At 32.0% G+C, this 14,003-nt stretch overlaps 2 protein-coding genes and 1 long non-coding RNA gene across 6 annotated transcripts; 1 reads left to right on the forward strand and 2 right to left on the reverse strand.

The window, feature by feature from the left end:
- Positions 1–6,567: 6,567 nt before the first annotated feature.
- LOC107875852 (probable aquaporin TIP3-2) lies at positions 6,568–9,403 on the reverse strand. Its single transcript, XM_016722718.2, has 3 exons — positions 9,157–9,403; positions 8,135–8,385; positions 6,568–7,174 (listed from the first exon to the last, which is right to left on the reverse strand). Exons 1-3 carry the CDS (start codon positions 9,287–9,289, stop codon positions 6,782–6,784), a joined length of 777 nt encoding a protein of 258 aa, XP_016578204.1. The 5' UTR covers positions 9,290–9,403; the 3' UTR covers positions 6,568–6,781.
- On the forward strand, positions 7,528–7,821 carry LOC107875853. Its single transcript, XR_001675895.2, has 2 exons — positions 7,528–7,601; positions 7,665–7,821. It is a non-coding gene; the product is annotated as an uncharacterized LOC107875853 (long non-coding RNA).
- An 866-nt stretch (positions 9,404–10,269) lies between the features above and the next one.
- Positions 10,270–13,164, reverse strand: LOC107875851. 4 transcript variants are annotated; one of them, XM_016722717.2, is made up of 6 exons: positions 13,008–13,164; positions 12,838–12,908; positions 11,526–11,574; positions 11,305–11,373; positions 10,937–11,013; positions 10,270–10,755 (listed from the first exon to the last, which is right to left on the reverse strand). In XM_016722717.2, the coding sequence occupies exons 2-6, from the start codon at positions 12,873–12,875 to the stop codon at positions 10,506–10,508; spliced, it is 483 nt and encodes a 160-aa protein (XP_016578203.1). In that variant the 5' UTR covers positions 12,876–12,908; positions 13,008–13,164; the 3' UTR covers positions 10,270–10,505. The 4 variants fall into 4 exon arrangements, with proteins under 4 accessions (XP_016578203.1, XP_016578200.1, XP_016578201.1 ...); XM_016722714.2 differs by having other exon boundaries at positions 11,305–11,411; XM_016722715.2 differs by having other exon boundaries at positions 11,526–11,613.
- Between the last annotated feature and the right edge of the window lie 839 nt (positions 13,165–14,003).

Here is a 14,003-nt window from a genome sequence, read left to right on the forward strand (position 1 = left end):
TGGTCTATTTATATGTCTCTTATTGATGTATCATTGTTTCAAAGTATAAAAAATGTGGTGGCGACCGAAATAACAATCTCAAAGATTAATTGAACTAAGTGATGAAAGTTCTCTCTTATTGGGTGGTATCCCAGGGGCATAAACCTATCATGGGTCGATCCCTATTTATGTGTTTATGGGTGGTATCCTAGGGCATAAGCCTAGCATGGGTCGATCCCAGTTGATATGTACTGGAGGCAGCCTAATGGTCACAGTAAAGTATAGTAATTATTACAAAGATGATAAGAACGAAGGTAAAGTGATTGAATAAATACAATGTACAGGTTGTCATAAGTTCTAGTAAGTGTGGTCCACTCCTATTACGATTTATTCATTTGTTTCTGATTTCTATTGAGCTCCTATATCATATGTGATTATCTACAGCTTTACATACTCAGTACATATTTCGTACTGACGTCCCCCACGGGGGACCTGCATTTCATGCTGCAAGCACAGGTACCTCAGTTCATACACCGCACAAGTAGGAGCCAGGATACCCAGCTGCTTTTGGTGAGCTCCAGTTTGCTTCGGGGCTTTTCGTGTCATATCCAGTCACTTTTGGTATTGTATAGAAGTTAGTTATATGGCGGGGTGTGTCCCGACCTTAGTCAAACTCTGTGTATTGTCTAGAGGCTTTGTAGACCTAATGTACAGTCAAGGTGGTATTTTGTTAATAGACGTGATGACTCCAACGGCAAAGTGTTGTATATACATATATATGTGTGCTCGAGCTTATACAGGTGATTATTTCTTTTTATATGCGACATGATGCTGTCCGAATTTTGGGTTGTCATAGAGGTATGCATGGGAAGTATAAGGTTATGAGCTGGTTCTCCCGGGCCTCCTCGATTACGGGTGCCAGTCCGCCCTAATAGGATTTGAGGCATGACAGTATGCACGGTCGATGACTGCGTAGATATCCGTACAGAAATTTGAAAATGCAAATATTGCTTCAAATCAATGGTCGTTGGGTTTATGGAATAGAGAAATGAACTTGGAGTCGCCTCAGCTATTGTAATGTACTTCTATAGAGTTTTTAACTGGTGTGACTGATTTAAAGCTTTTTAACAATGGTGGAAAGTACGTTTGAGAAGATAACAAACTAATGGGGTAAAATGGATGAGCTTATAAGGTTTGTGGACTGATTTAAAGCTGATCGTCGAAAAATAACGCCGGAAAGAACGTCGGAATCAGAGTTTTTTTTTTAGGGAAAGAACCACCTTCTATTTTTAGCTTTTGAATTTATTTTTTTATATTTTTGGAAACCTAGATATTTTATAATGGTGGATGCTGGAGTGGGTTGAAGTGTATTATTAAAAACTTAGGGATGAAATTGTTAAGTTGGAAATATTGGGTTAAAGTGTAGTATTAAAAACATTATGGGTGAATTTGTTGAGTTGGATAAATTTATGGTGATGTGGATTAAAAAGGGTATTTGGCAAATTTTTCACAACTTTTTAATAAACCACAAAATAGTTTTCAAAAGAGTCTTTTTGGCCAACTTGCCCTCATTACTTCGTTACTTTAGAAGCTTATAAAATATATAAACAACTAATGTTCAATATAATTTCACAGTGTGTTATTACTTGGGTCGTTATTTCAGAAGCTTATAAAATCTCTATATATATAAAAGCAAAACATAAGCAAGACAAGATGCCACGTGTCAAGTTATTAAAATAGCCACGTGGTAATTTTTAAGACAATATTAAAAAATATTTTAAGACAAAATTAAAAATATTGTAATAAAAATTTTGAATTGAAAAATTAAGTATTTGAATTTCAATAAATTATCCTTTTACAAAAAAAGATTTTCATTATATTAAAAATAGAATAACTAAAGAGTTCTAATAGATATAAACTATTTCAAACTTATCTCTTATAAAATTTAAATATTATAAAATATATTTAAATATAATTTATTTATATATTCGGGAAAGATAAAAAAATATTAAAATAATAATAATAATAATAATAATTAATAGTAAGTCTAAACTCTAATAATGAAGAAAAAATAAAGAAAGAAAGAAAAAGTAAAGGAAAAAATAAATAAAACGTGGGGAGCAAACAGAGTATTAAAAAATAAAGAAGACTAACAAATTAGTCTTCTTTTATATAGAGAGAGAATGACAAATATTACTTTTAGAGATATAAATTATTTAAAGTAGTAGTCTTTAGATAAAGATAACTTTGTTGAAAATTAGTTTTTTGAATTAGTCTTAAATTTTTTAATTTTGAATTTCAAATAAATGTTAGGATTCTATTAGCTTTTGAATTGAAAACAAATTTTAAACTAGATAAAGTTGAATTTGAATTAACTCTTTCTATATAAACTAAATTTTCAATCAAAATTCTCATTTCATTCTTTAAATTTTTTTAACTTATTCTTTAATATTGAAATGATACAATCAAATTCATTTATTGCTTAGACCACATTCATGGTTAGCAATATGCTCACATTAATAGAATTATACACAGTTTGTATATTATTTAAAGTTTGATTTTTAGATTATTTTATTATTATTTATAAGATCATGCATATAAGATTTTTCAAAATAATTACCAAGGTATGTTATTTATACTTGATTTATTAATTAATTTTTTATTATTTACAACTAATAATACATTTATCTTTTTTTCAAAAATGATAAACAGATGTGCCTACATTAATAGATCTATACACAATTTGTATATTATTTAAAGTTGGAAAAAGACTCAAATATACCACTGAACTATCAGAAATTACTCATTTATGCCATCAGTTAAAAGTTGAGTTCATTTATCCCATCGCCATTACAAAATCAGCTCATACATGCCATTACTTTTTAACGGTGATTTTCAAAAACAACTTTGCCACGTGGACTTTTATTAGAGGTCCATGTCATTAATTAAAATAAGCAAAAAAACTCAAATATGCCATTGAACTATCAGAAATGACTCATTTATGCCATCAGTTAAAAGTTCAGTTCTTTCATGCGATTACCGTTATAAAATCAACTTACTCATGCCATTACTTTTTAATGATGAATTTTTAAAAATAGTTTTGCCACGTGGTATTTTATTAGAAGTCCACGCCATTAATTAAAAAAAATCAATATGAATTTTAAAATATCTGAAATTAGTTAGTATCAGAATTATTTATTCCAGCATTTATACCATAATGATGGGAGAAGTTATCCCGTATACATGGCGGGATAATTGCAATAGCAGACTTCTTTTAAGCTGTTATTTGAAAATAATTTTTCAACAATATATGCCTCTCTAATTCATGAAGGAGAAGTTATTCCATATGTATGGTGGGATGATTGGGATAACAGACTTCCTTTAAGTCGTAATTTGGAAATGATTTTCTCAATAATGTATACTCCCCTAATTCGTGATGGGAGAATGGAGAAGTTCTATTGGTACGCCTCTTTCTTTTTCTTGCTTGCCCTAATCGCTCATTGATTTATTTTCTTGCAACTTCGGAGTATATATTGGAATCACTGGAATTAAAATTAACCAGTTACTATAGGATAGAATTTTTGAGGTTTCTGTTAAGCGTAACATTTATAATGATTTGGAATCAACTAGAAATAGCCAAAGGATATACATTAATCACTATTTTTTCTGATTAGAAAAATAGTTATTGTAGAAAAAAAATATTTTAATGGGTGTGGGTCGGATTATGTTAAATGAATCGGTTATTTTTAATGGGTCTAAGATATTTTAAAATTAATATTGATTTATTTTAATTAATGTCGCGGACCTCTGATAAAAGGTCACATGGCAAAACTGTTTTTAAAAATCCACCATTAAAAAGTAATGACATGGGTGAGCCGATTTTATAACGACGATGGCATGAATGAGCTGAATTTTTAACTGGTGGTATAAATGAGTAATTTCTGATAGTTTAATGGCTTATTTGTGTTTTTTTCCTTATTTTAATTAATGACGTGGACCTTTAATAAAAGGTCATGTGTCAAAGCTATTTTTGAAAATCACCATTAAAAATTAATGGCATGGATGAGCTAATTTTATAACGACGATGACATGAATGAACCAAACTTTTAACTGATGGCATAAATGAGTCATTTCTGATAGTTTAATGTCATATTTGAGTTTTTTCCCTTTAAAGTTTGATTTTAGATTGTTTTACTATTATTTGTAATAATTTGTGTTATATAGAATTTCTATCATGGACAAAGAGGCTATAAGATCATACATATAAGATTTTTCAAAATTATTATCAAGGTAATTAAATAAAACGTAAAGATAAAATTAGTATATATATAGAGAGAGAGAAAAGAAAGTAAAGGGAAAAAATAATGAAACCATAGCAAAAATAGAATATTAATAATAATGAAGAAAAAATAAAGAAAGAAGGAAAAAAGTAAAGGGAAAAATTAAATAAAACGTAGGGAAAAAATAGAATATTAATGAATAAAGAAGACTAACAAATTAGTCTTCTTTTATATTTTATTATTTACTATTATAAATATTTGAATAGATTTCAAAAATTTCTCTTGATTTCAATTTTAGATTATATAGGATAAATATGCATGGTATTTGAAAAAAATACGGATAAGAAAGAATAAAGCAAAATCTTTTAGCAAATTGATAAGAGATTCAAATTTGAATTTAAATAGAATTGGAAATGGAGTCGAATTCCAACTTTTAAATTTTTCTTATATATCTTACTCTATCATTGAAGAGTATTAAATAAAGTATAACTATTTCATAATCATAACAATCGATAAATAAATAATAGTGTATTGTAGTAATAATTTAGTAGTACATACTTGAGAATCTACATATTTAAAAGTAAAATAATTGGAAGTAACTAACTATAAATTTATTTAAAATTATTCTACTATTTATTTAAATTTAAAAATAAAGATTAAAATTTCAAAATAAATCAATTCTACATGTTTTGAGGTATGACTTCTTATGAAAGTATTCTATATTTTTCAGAGTTTTAAATTGCATATACAAAAATATAAAGTTTATTTTAATTAGTTTAAAGATTAAGATAAAGTTTGCTAAAAAAATATTTAGTTTGAAATTTTTTAAAATATTTTTTATATTTTAAAATTGAAACTATAAAAAGATAAATATTATTTTTAGAGATATAAATTATTTAAAGTAGTAGTCTTTAGATAAAGATAAATTTGCTGAAAATTAGTTTGTTGAATTAGGCTTAAATTTTTGAATTTTGAATTTCAAATGAAAGTTAGGATTCTTTTAGCTTTTGAATTGAAAACAACTCCATACTAGATAAAGTTGAATTTAAATTAACTCTCTCTATATAAACTAAATTTTCAATCATACTTCTCATTTCATTCTTTAAATTCTTTTCTATTCTTTAATATTGAAATGATTCAATCAAATTCATTTATTGCTTATACTACATTCGTGATTAGCAATATGCTTACATTAATATATCTATACACAATTTGTATATTATTTAAAATTTGATTTTAGATTATTTTATTATTTTTTATAACAATTTGTGTTATTTTTTATTATATAGAATTTTTACCATGGACAAAGAATCTATAAAATTACGTATATAATATTTTTAAAATAATTACCACAGTAATTAAATAAAACATCACAAAAGTGTGAAATGAATATTTAAAAAATTAACAAATATAATTAAAAATTTATTTATAAATCTTAAACAGAAGAGATAGGGGGATGAGGGAGGGGGAATGAATAAACAATATAATAAAGCAAAACATGAAATATAAAAGCTTTTTGCAATTACATATTAATTTTACTAATATAAGATTTGATTAGAGGAGGGGAGGGAAGAAAGAGAATAATTAAGAATCTATATCTTTAAATTTGAACAATATTCTTAAAAAAAAAAAACATACAAGTTATTTTTATAATTATATGAATATTTTTTTGTATAGATTTTATTAGCAATTGGGGAAGGAATGAAAGGGAGGGGGTGAGGGGTGGAGATGGAGGTGAGGATAGGGGGTAAGGGGTAGTTTTTTTTTTAATAATTGATATATAATATGATAACTTTTGTCGAATGTTTAAGATAATATGATTTATTAGAAAAGAGGATAATTAAGAATCTATCAAGATAAATTGTGAACAATATTCTTTAAAAATCTGAAACATAAATTTTTTAGAGGTGGGGAAGGATGAAAGGGAAGGGAGGGGGGAGATGGAGGTGAGGATGGGGTAGTTTTTTTTTTATAATTGAGATATAATATGATAGTTGATGTTTTTTTTCTATATAAGATTGTTGCTGAATATTTAAGGTAATATGATTTTACTACGAGAAAGAGGTATTCGATATCAAACATTTCATCCGCACATCGCGTGGGTACATCGCGTGGGTACGTATACTAATATACAACTAATACTCAATTATTTCACAAAGTGCAATTTGAAAATAATAAAATGCACCAGACCTTACTCCTCCCCTCCCCCAAAAAAAAAGAAAAAAACAGTGAGAGCTTTTCTGATAGAAACTCGACTTGAGAAAAAACATACCAAACATACCCAAAAAGAAATAATACAAGTAAAAAATCAGTGCAAAAAACGCATAACTAACCATTTCGAAGAAGCAAGGGAGCGGCTACAACAACAAAATAGTGAAGTAAAAGAAAAACGTACAAAATGCAACATACATAAACAAGTCTTAAAGAAGGGGGGAAGATTCAAGAAAGCAACAAAAAGACTTAGAAACAGACTTCACAAACAAAACAAGTCTCATAGCAGAGCTCAAATGTGCTCAACATATTTAGTAATCTTCTGGAGCCAAAGGCTGATGATGAGTATGTAAAGGAGCCTCATGAGCCGGTATGAGCCCAAACTCATAGAGAAGTCCAGCTATGGCTGCACCGATGAATGGACCTAACCAGTAGATCCAGTGGTTCCTCCATCTCCAGCCTATAAGAGCAGGCCCAAAAGCCCTTGCTGGGTTCATGGATGCTCCTTCGAAAGGACCACCTACAAGGACATTAGCTCCAACTATGAAAGCAATTGCAAGTGGTGCAATAATGCCTAAACTTCCCCTCTTTGGATCAATGGCAGTTGCATAAACAGTGTAGACCAGCCCAAATGTCATCACTATTTCCATTACGAGTGCATTCCCGATACCAACACCTGATGCTACCGCGAATCCCACTGGCCTCTGAACCCAAAAGAAAATTGTAGTAACAATATATAAACCCCAAAAGAGAAGAAATAATTGTATAAGATGAACTAAGTTAGCTGCAAGTCAAGGGCCAACTAGAAGGATTCTTTCATTAGGAAAATCAAAGATCAAAGCATGTGCAACGATTAAGCGGAATGGTCAGCAATTCTAGCTAAATCTTTGTATTTGTGTTAAAAAAATTCATTCAACATGTACATTTTCACAACCTAATTAACAAAGCGAATTCACAAGTCTGAACTCAAACTAAAAATCACGATTCCGAAGTCAATTAAAACGAAGAGATTGAAGTTAAATTGTTACTAAATATGAAAACATGTCATTCTTTCGAAGTTTGTGATCGCGAGAGTTTTAGTTGCGCAATAAGGGTTGGGCCTTGTAATGAAGGAAGAATTGGATGCGGAAGGTAGAATTTTAGTTGCGCAATAAGGGTTGGGCCTTGTAATGAAGGAAGAATTGGATGCGGAAGGTAGAATTGAGCCAATGTATGGAACAACATTCCCGGTATGACTTGCCTAGCTAGTGCTTCCTAGCTGACTATACTAAATGAATTTCCGTTGTCCATCCTCAATCTTGTGTATGACATTCACACACTTTTCTACATCCATGCGCGGGGTTGAAATTGGAAAAGTAATTGAATCGAAGAATTGGATTCACTCTGACATCTGTCGAAGCCAGCCTATGGTAAGAGTTGGGCAGAGGTAGCCCTCAATCACTTACTTACTCGGTAAATTAGCAAGTAAGAGGCCAATCCTCAGGAATTTGATTTCCAAGATAAACCACCCTATTTTTTTGAAAGTAGTTTTTTTTTAAATCTCCCTTCGGAAATATTTCCTTATACCGGAACCAAACACTAGAAAATGGTAAGACTTGATATTCTAGAGAAAATTTTTGATTTCCGTGACACCAAACACATAGGAGTGACTTTATTTGTCTTACCAAGCCATCAGTAGCAAGTCTCAACAAGGCAGAGGCAACAACAGCACCTAGCAGCTGAGCAATCCAATAGTAAACAGCACGAAGGACGCTAACCCTGCCACCCACAAGGGCACCGAACGTGACAGCCGGGTTAATATGACCACCGGAAACATTCATGCTCGACGCTACCGCTGCAAAGAGTGAAAATGCATGCGCCAGTGCGATTGCAATCAATCTTGATGCTCCTAAAGCTCTATCAGGATACAACTTATCTGCAAATACATTCATATTAGTAATGTATTCAAATCATGATCTTTTTGTATGTGTGATTAGTAAAGTGTGCTCTTCCTCTTTTTTATTCGAATTTTCTAATATCCTACTCAATTTGCGTTGATAAAATGATTTAACTTTTATACAATGATAAAGCCAGGATTTTTACTAGAAAAATCGATTAAAAAAAGTAAACACACCAAAAACTTTTAAACATCTGCTATATATATCTAAATATAATTTTGTAAGATTTTAGCTATCTAAATACTATAATTTGTTATTTTTTGACAAAATGAGATTTGGATCAGCGGCTTCGGGCAGGCTCTGCCCTGCTTACTTTTTTGTTTTTTTTTTTAAGAAGAAAAATATTTAATTTTAAATTTTTCATTCTTCCTTTGATGACATTCTTCTCTTAATGATATGCTCTCCAAGTGTATCTTGACATGTTAAAGATTATAACTTCTAAGATCACTTTTGATATGCAAAAGTACTTTTTTTTTTCTTACACTACTTTCTAGTCTAGTCAAAAGGAGAGCTTTGGACTAAGGGTAAGTTATCTTTGTGGTGATCTATAAGCCACGGATTATATTCAAGCCTTAAACAACCACTAATATAGATATGAATGACTTTGTGCATTTGCCTGCCTTATTTACTTGTCTAGTCAGACATGTCATATAAAATGAAACAGATGAATTCATCTAGGCAGTTACAAGTAAGTACTTTGTTATGTAAATTTGGAAACACAGATACAAGTATCAAGGAGTTTTGATTACCAAGAGCAAGAACTGAGCCTTCGCCAGCAAAGACAAAAATCAAAGTAGATAGAAACTCAGACAAGGTGGCACGCATGGAATCAGGGTGCGTTGCTTCATCAGCTCTCCCAAACGCATACCTTCGAGGATCCATGATTGCTTATTCTAAGCTACCTTACTCTTACAAAATTAATCTAAGTTTAGTAGAGAAGAAAAAGATAAAGAAGAAGAGCTCAGAGAGAGAAGAGGCTACTCGAGAACGATATATATAGTCGAGCTAGGGGGGTGGGTTTTATAGATGGGTTATTCCAGTAAGAGAAAATAAAATTGGATTTAAGTGGACACTTGGGAGAAGCAATGCAGGAATACTGACACGTATATTACATGCATTACGTCGTCTGTTTCGATCCAATCAACACACCGTTTATATTTACCAGACTTCTCCTACCTACATATGTATATGCTAAAATCCAAACTAAACTAAAAGACATAAAATTAATGACTTGAAAGAGTACTCCAGCTATGCAACCAGTTTATCATTAAATTAGCTTTCATTTTTTTATCTCCTTCATCGGGTAAAACTAGCTACTTGCTAATTTAAGTCTTTTATTCCACATTATTAGTATAACAAAACTCAATAAAATTTGCTTTTTATGATGGGTGTTTTGAAGTGGCTTGCGTGTCCTTCAATTGTATCATCTGTTACAGGAGAGAAATCACCAAATATGGCCTTTATAATGTCATATATATTTAGTTTTACTTGGGAATGCTCCAAATTCTTTATCGTTCACCTGATACCCCAGGTCTTCAAAGATCCATATCCTTATTTGTCCTAGAATTTTGTTAGATGTAGCTTCATACAAGAACTATAAAAAAACAGCTTTACTAAATGAAATCAGTTGAGCAGGATTCACCAAGCTGTAGAAGTCGAGAACGTGCACTACAAATAACCTTATATTGAGCTCTACAACGAATTAGTCAGTCATAAATCAACGTTTTTAAATCAAATGATCCTTCGAAACAATTGATCGTGTAGCTCTCATTTTGGAAAATTCCAGAGTTCAATGTAGCTGATAAATGGAATCGAACCAAAAAATCTGTTATGTGAGAAAGAAAGCAGACTCTGTGACGAGATACGTAAAGTTGGCAATAGGTACATGAAAATTTTGTGCCAAAACACTAGTATCTCACGGGTCAACTATGACAAATTACAACATACAGTTTGTCGATATTCCTAATTTATGATAAGGCGATTTAGGCCTGGATGTGCATGTTCAAATGATCCTTGATCAAAATGGCCACATAACAAGTGCTAAGGATACTTGGGACACTAGGATCTGAGATTCATACATAAACAAATCCATACAAAATCAATCTTCATCATCTGAACTATCATATGCTGCTACCAAGCTTTTTATCGGATTATCGACCGCTGTTTCATTTGCCGTACTGTCATTTGGTCTAGCTGGCGAGATCTCTTTCTGCTGCTCCTGATTAGAACCAGAATAACTACTTGGAGCAGCCTGTGTACTTGCGGAGGAATTACTCCCATCAGACCCTGTAGAAGCTTTCTGCTTCTTAGGTTTGACTTCCAAAACCCTTTTTAGTAAATCTTGCTGCCTGTAGACCAGTAAATTATCTTAGTATGATTCCTTAAATATTTGGAGAAAAAATTATCAAGATGTAAAGATAACTTGCGTTCTGATGATTGAGGCACAAAACCAAGTGGAAAAAGAACAAGGGAGAAGACACAGAAGAAAAGTGTCCATAAGTAAGGAGAGGCAAAATTAATCATTTGTACCTGATACCGCTTTTTGGCTTGGGCTCAACATGAAGTGGCAGGGCAATAGATGCAGGTGAAGAATCAGCAACAGCTTTGTTTAAACTGGTTAAGCAATACATAGAAGAAGTAAACGGTTACACTACTTTATAACTGTACACAACTCTTTCATTTTCTCGGGACAAGTTATATGTGTCCCCAACTTTCGCAAGCCACAACACATCCGCTGACCCAGCTAAAATCCAATGGGGTAAAAATCATCAAATCAGCCTTTATTAATAATTCTATGAGTCAATGAAACTCTATTGAAATCATTTAGCACTTGTCTTCACCATTCAATATTATTATGCAGAGGTAACATCAAACAAAGGAACAAACAAAAAGGATATCTTGAATGCTTGAAATGCACGTTTTTCAGAACGTCGCAGAAGGCGTTCAGCATCCTCCTCAGCTTCCATCTGCTCCTTCAGATAAAGCAAGTCATCACTGTCCAGGGCTGCAATATATAACTTAACCAAGGCTCAATAAACTATTCCACATTTCCATTATATGGGCAGACTGATGTACCAAGAAACAGGAAGAAACATTTATTTCGAGCAAGAATCTATACCGCCTCTTCCATGAAGGTAACCTCCACGTTCCCCAGCAACCTCTTGCATCTGAACATATCAAGCACCCAGTAGGAAAAGCCAAGATCCCTGTCAGGGCATGTTATCAGAAATTGGGGCATTTTACGATGGATACTTTATAACATGATCTAAACCTGAAATGACTTTAGATTATATGCTTTTCTGACATATCTGATATCTGAACTTACAATGATTCAAGACCATCAAATTCTTTCTAGGAGTAGTTGGTAGTTCTAAAACTGTCCTCAAAGACTTCCTATATCCAAATGTAGTGCAAAAACCTCTTATCTAAATGCTAATAGGTGGACTGGACATTTTCCTTATTTCAGTCCATAGCTCTTTCAAGTGTTTACCTTTTGGAATAATCACGCATTCCCTTTACTAAATTCTCTAGTTGCTTATAGGTTTTACAAAAGAATTATGTGGCTTAATTTTCAGTAGCAAAAAGAGGAAGGACAGTGGAGTAAATACAAAATGGACTGGTTGCAGATCCAGTCAGTTTCTCAAACCTTCAAGAATTCAAAAATGGGGATTTTTCCTTTTGATACTAGTACAGGAAGAAGAGTATTATTATATTAACTTACCAAAGTTGTTGGATTTACTGCAAAAGGTGGACGCAGGGTGGATGGGAGGTTTGAGAAGGAGAATGAGGACATGGTAACATAGGAGGTAGAGGAGGAGCTGGTGGCGAAGGGTGAAGAGGCCTGAGAGGGGAAGGTAGAGGCATTGTGTAAGTAAGAGAGCTTGGAGGCTCTTAAACTTAGTATCATTAACACTAATCTCAGAAGAGTTACTCCTTTCCAATAAAAAACTTAAGTCGCCTTTCCTCAAATAAAAGGCGCAAACTTCACATCATCCAACATAGAAAGAACATGGTTATTATTCGAACATGCTCCTACTTTCTCATAAACCGCGCTATCTTCTAGAGTTCTTCAATCCACTACTAAAATCTTCCCCAGATATCATTTACATTTCACTGTGCAGATGAAAAGTAATTATGGAAAAAATAAACAGCAACAGATGAGGAAAAATACTAATAAATTATTCCAAAATAACAGTCATGAAGAAAACTAAAATATATGCTATGCTGAAATTTTAAACTATTCCGGAGTTGAAATAAATAAACAAGCAAACATATCTCCTCCTTAACAGCTTAAATTTACAAATGAAGTGCAATTCAATAAGATTTATAGCTAAAGCTGTTTAATCCAACATCAACTTTCAAGTGAATTCAAATTAAAAGCAAAATTCATTTCAGTTGTACTAACAAATAACAAATTGGAATTCGCTAACCTTGGAAACCATGCGTTGGAAAGTGACCTCTTCATCATCTATCCGGTCCTTTCCTTTCCCAAATTTCTTATCTGCAATTTTTGCATTATGCATTTACATGTTATTAAACCCTAAAAAGCAAATGAATACCAAAAAGCTAGCTACAATTACACATGTGTGTGGGAAAATACCTTTAGGATCGGTGAGATTGGTGTATTCTCGAACTTCTCTTCCAGCCATGGCTCTGATTCGAAATTGCTGATTTAAGGCTTTTTTAAAGCTTTCGGGTCTTTTTCTCTTTCAAGATGCGGGTCAACAGTTCTCAGGCTGAGAAATCTTATGGTCGTTGTGTGACATACTCTTTAAGTTTTGACAAATGTGGGTTCCAATCAATTGATGATCCATTCATCGTTAATTAGAGGTTTTGAATTTTTTTGTATTGAGATGGTATTTTGAAAATAATCTCTTTTTCTACTTGAGGTAGTGGTATAAAGTGCATACACTTTACTTCTCAGACACTATTTTATGAAAATATATTGGGTATGTTGTTGAATTAAAATTCTAAAATAGATGAAGCTTTAAATTCGAAATCTCATAATAAATTTGCGTCTGATCGGGTGAAGAGGCAGAACCAACTTTAATACTACGGATTCGATAGAATTTTAAATATCTGACTCAAGGTTTGTAGACATAATATATAAATATGTTCTTTAATTTGTCTTCATTGACATATAAAGTTGAACAGATAAGCACATACGTTTTACGTGTCATCTACATGGTAATTCATGTGACATTCTCATACAAATGCCACATAAAACACGCATATCTGCTTATTCAACTTCAAATTAATTTGAGTCTTTTGTGCCTACTCAAAATTAGAAAGCGCAAATGTCAATTAAAGGGTCACTTGGTAGGGCGTATAAGAATAGTGCAAAATATGATGTATTAATAATGACTGCATTAGTAATACAAGTATTAGTTATACTTGCATTAGTTATGACGAGATTATTTCTTATGCAGCGTTTGATTTAGCGTGTGAAAATAATTCGCATTGCATAACTTAAAATAAGATAATTATTTATAAAAATACCCTATACAAAGATAATGAAAATAATGTTAAAAGGATTTTGAGGGGCCATTATGTATGCACTCATGCTAATACATGTATTAAAGCCCCCTACGTTCCT

Source organism: Capsicum annuum, chromosome 6 (assembly GCF_002878395.1).
Source record: "Capsicum annuum cultivar UCD-10X-F1 chromosome 6, UCD10Xv1.1, whole genome shotgun sequence".
NCBI classification, from domain to species: domain Eukaryota; kingdom Viridiplantae; phylum Streptophyta; class Magnoliopsida; order Solanales; family Solanaceae; genus Capsicum; species Capsicum annuum.

Excerpts from the sequence above, each read along its gene's own strand:
- LOC107875852 (XM_016722718.2), bottom strand. The coding sequence starts at position 9,289 with ATGGATCCTCGAAGGTATGCGTTTGGGAGAGCTGATGAAGCAACGCAC. Across the intron at positions 8,386-9,156 it reads AGGCTCAGTTCTTGCTCTTG|ATAAGTTGTATCCTGATAGA; the intron begins GTAATCAAAACT and ends ATGTATTTGCAG. Across the intron at positions 7,175-8,134 it reads GACTTGCTACTGATGGCTTG|AGGCCAGTGGGATTCGCGGT; the intron begins GTAAGACAAATA and ends TTTTGGGTTCAG.
- LOC107875851 (XM_016722714.2), bottom strand. The coding sequence starts at position 13,056 with ATGGCTGGAAGAGAAGTTCGAGAATACACCAATCTCACCGATCCTAAA. Across the intron at positions 12,909-13,007 it reads CAATCTCACCGATCCTAAAG|ATAAGAAATTTGGGAAAGGA; the intron begins GTATTTTCCCAC and ends CAAAAATTGCAG. Across the intron at positions 11,014-11,304 it reads GTGCATTTCAAGCATTCAAG|AAAGCTGTTGCTGATTCTTC; the intron begins ATATCCTTTTTG and ends ACCAGTTTAAAC.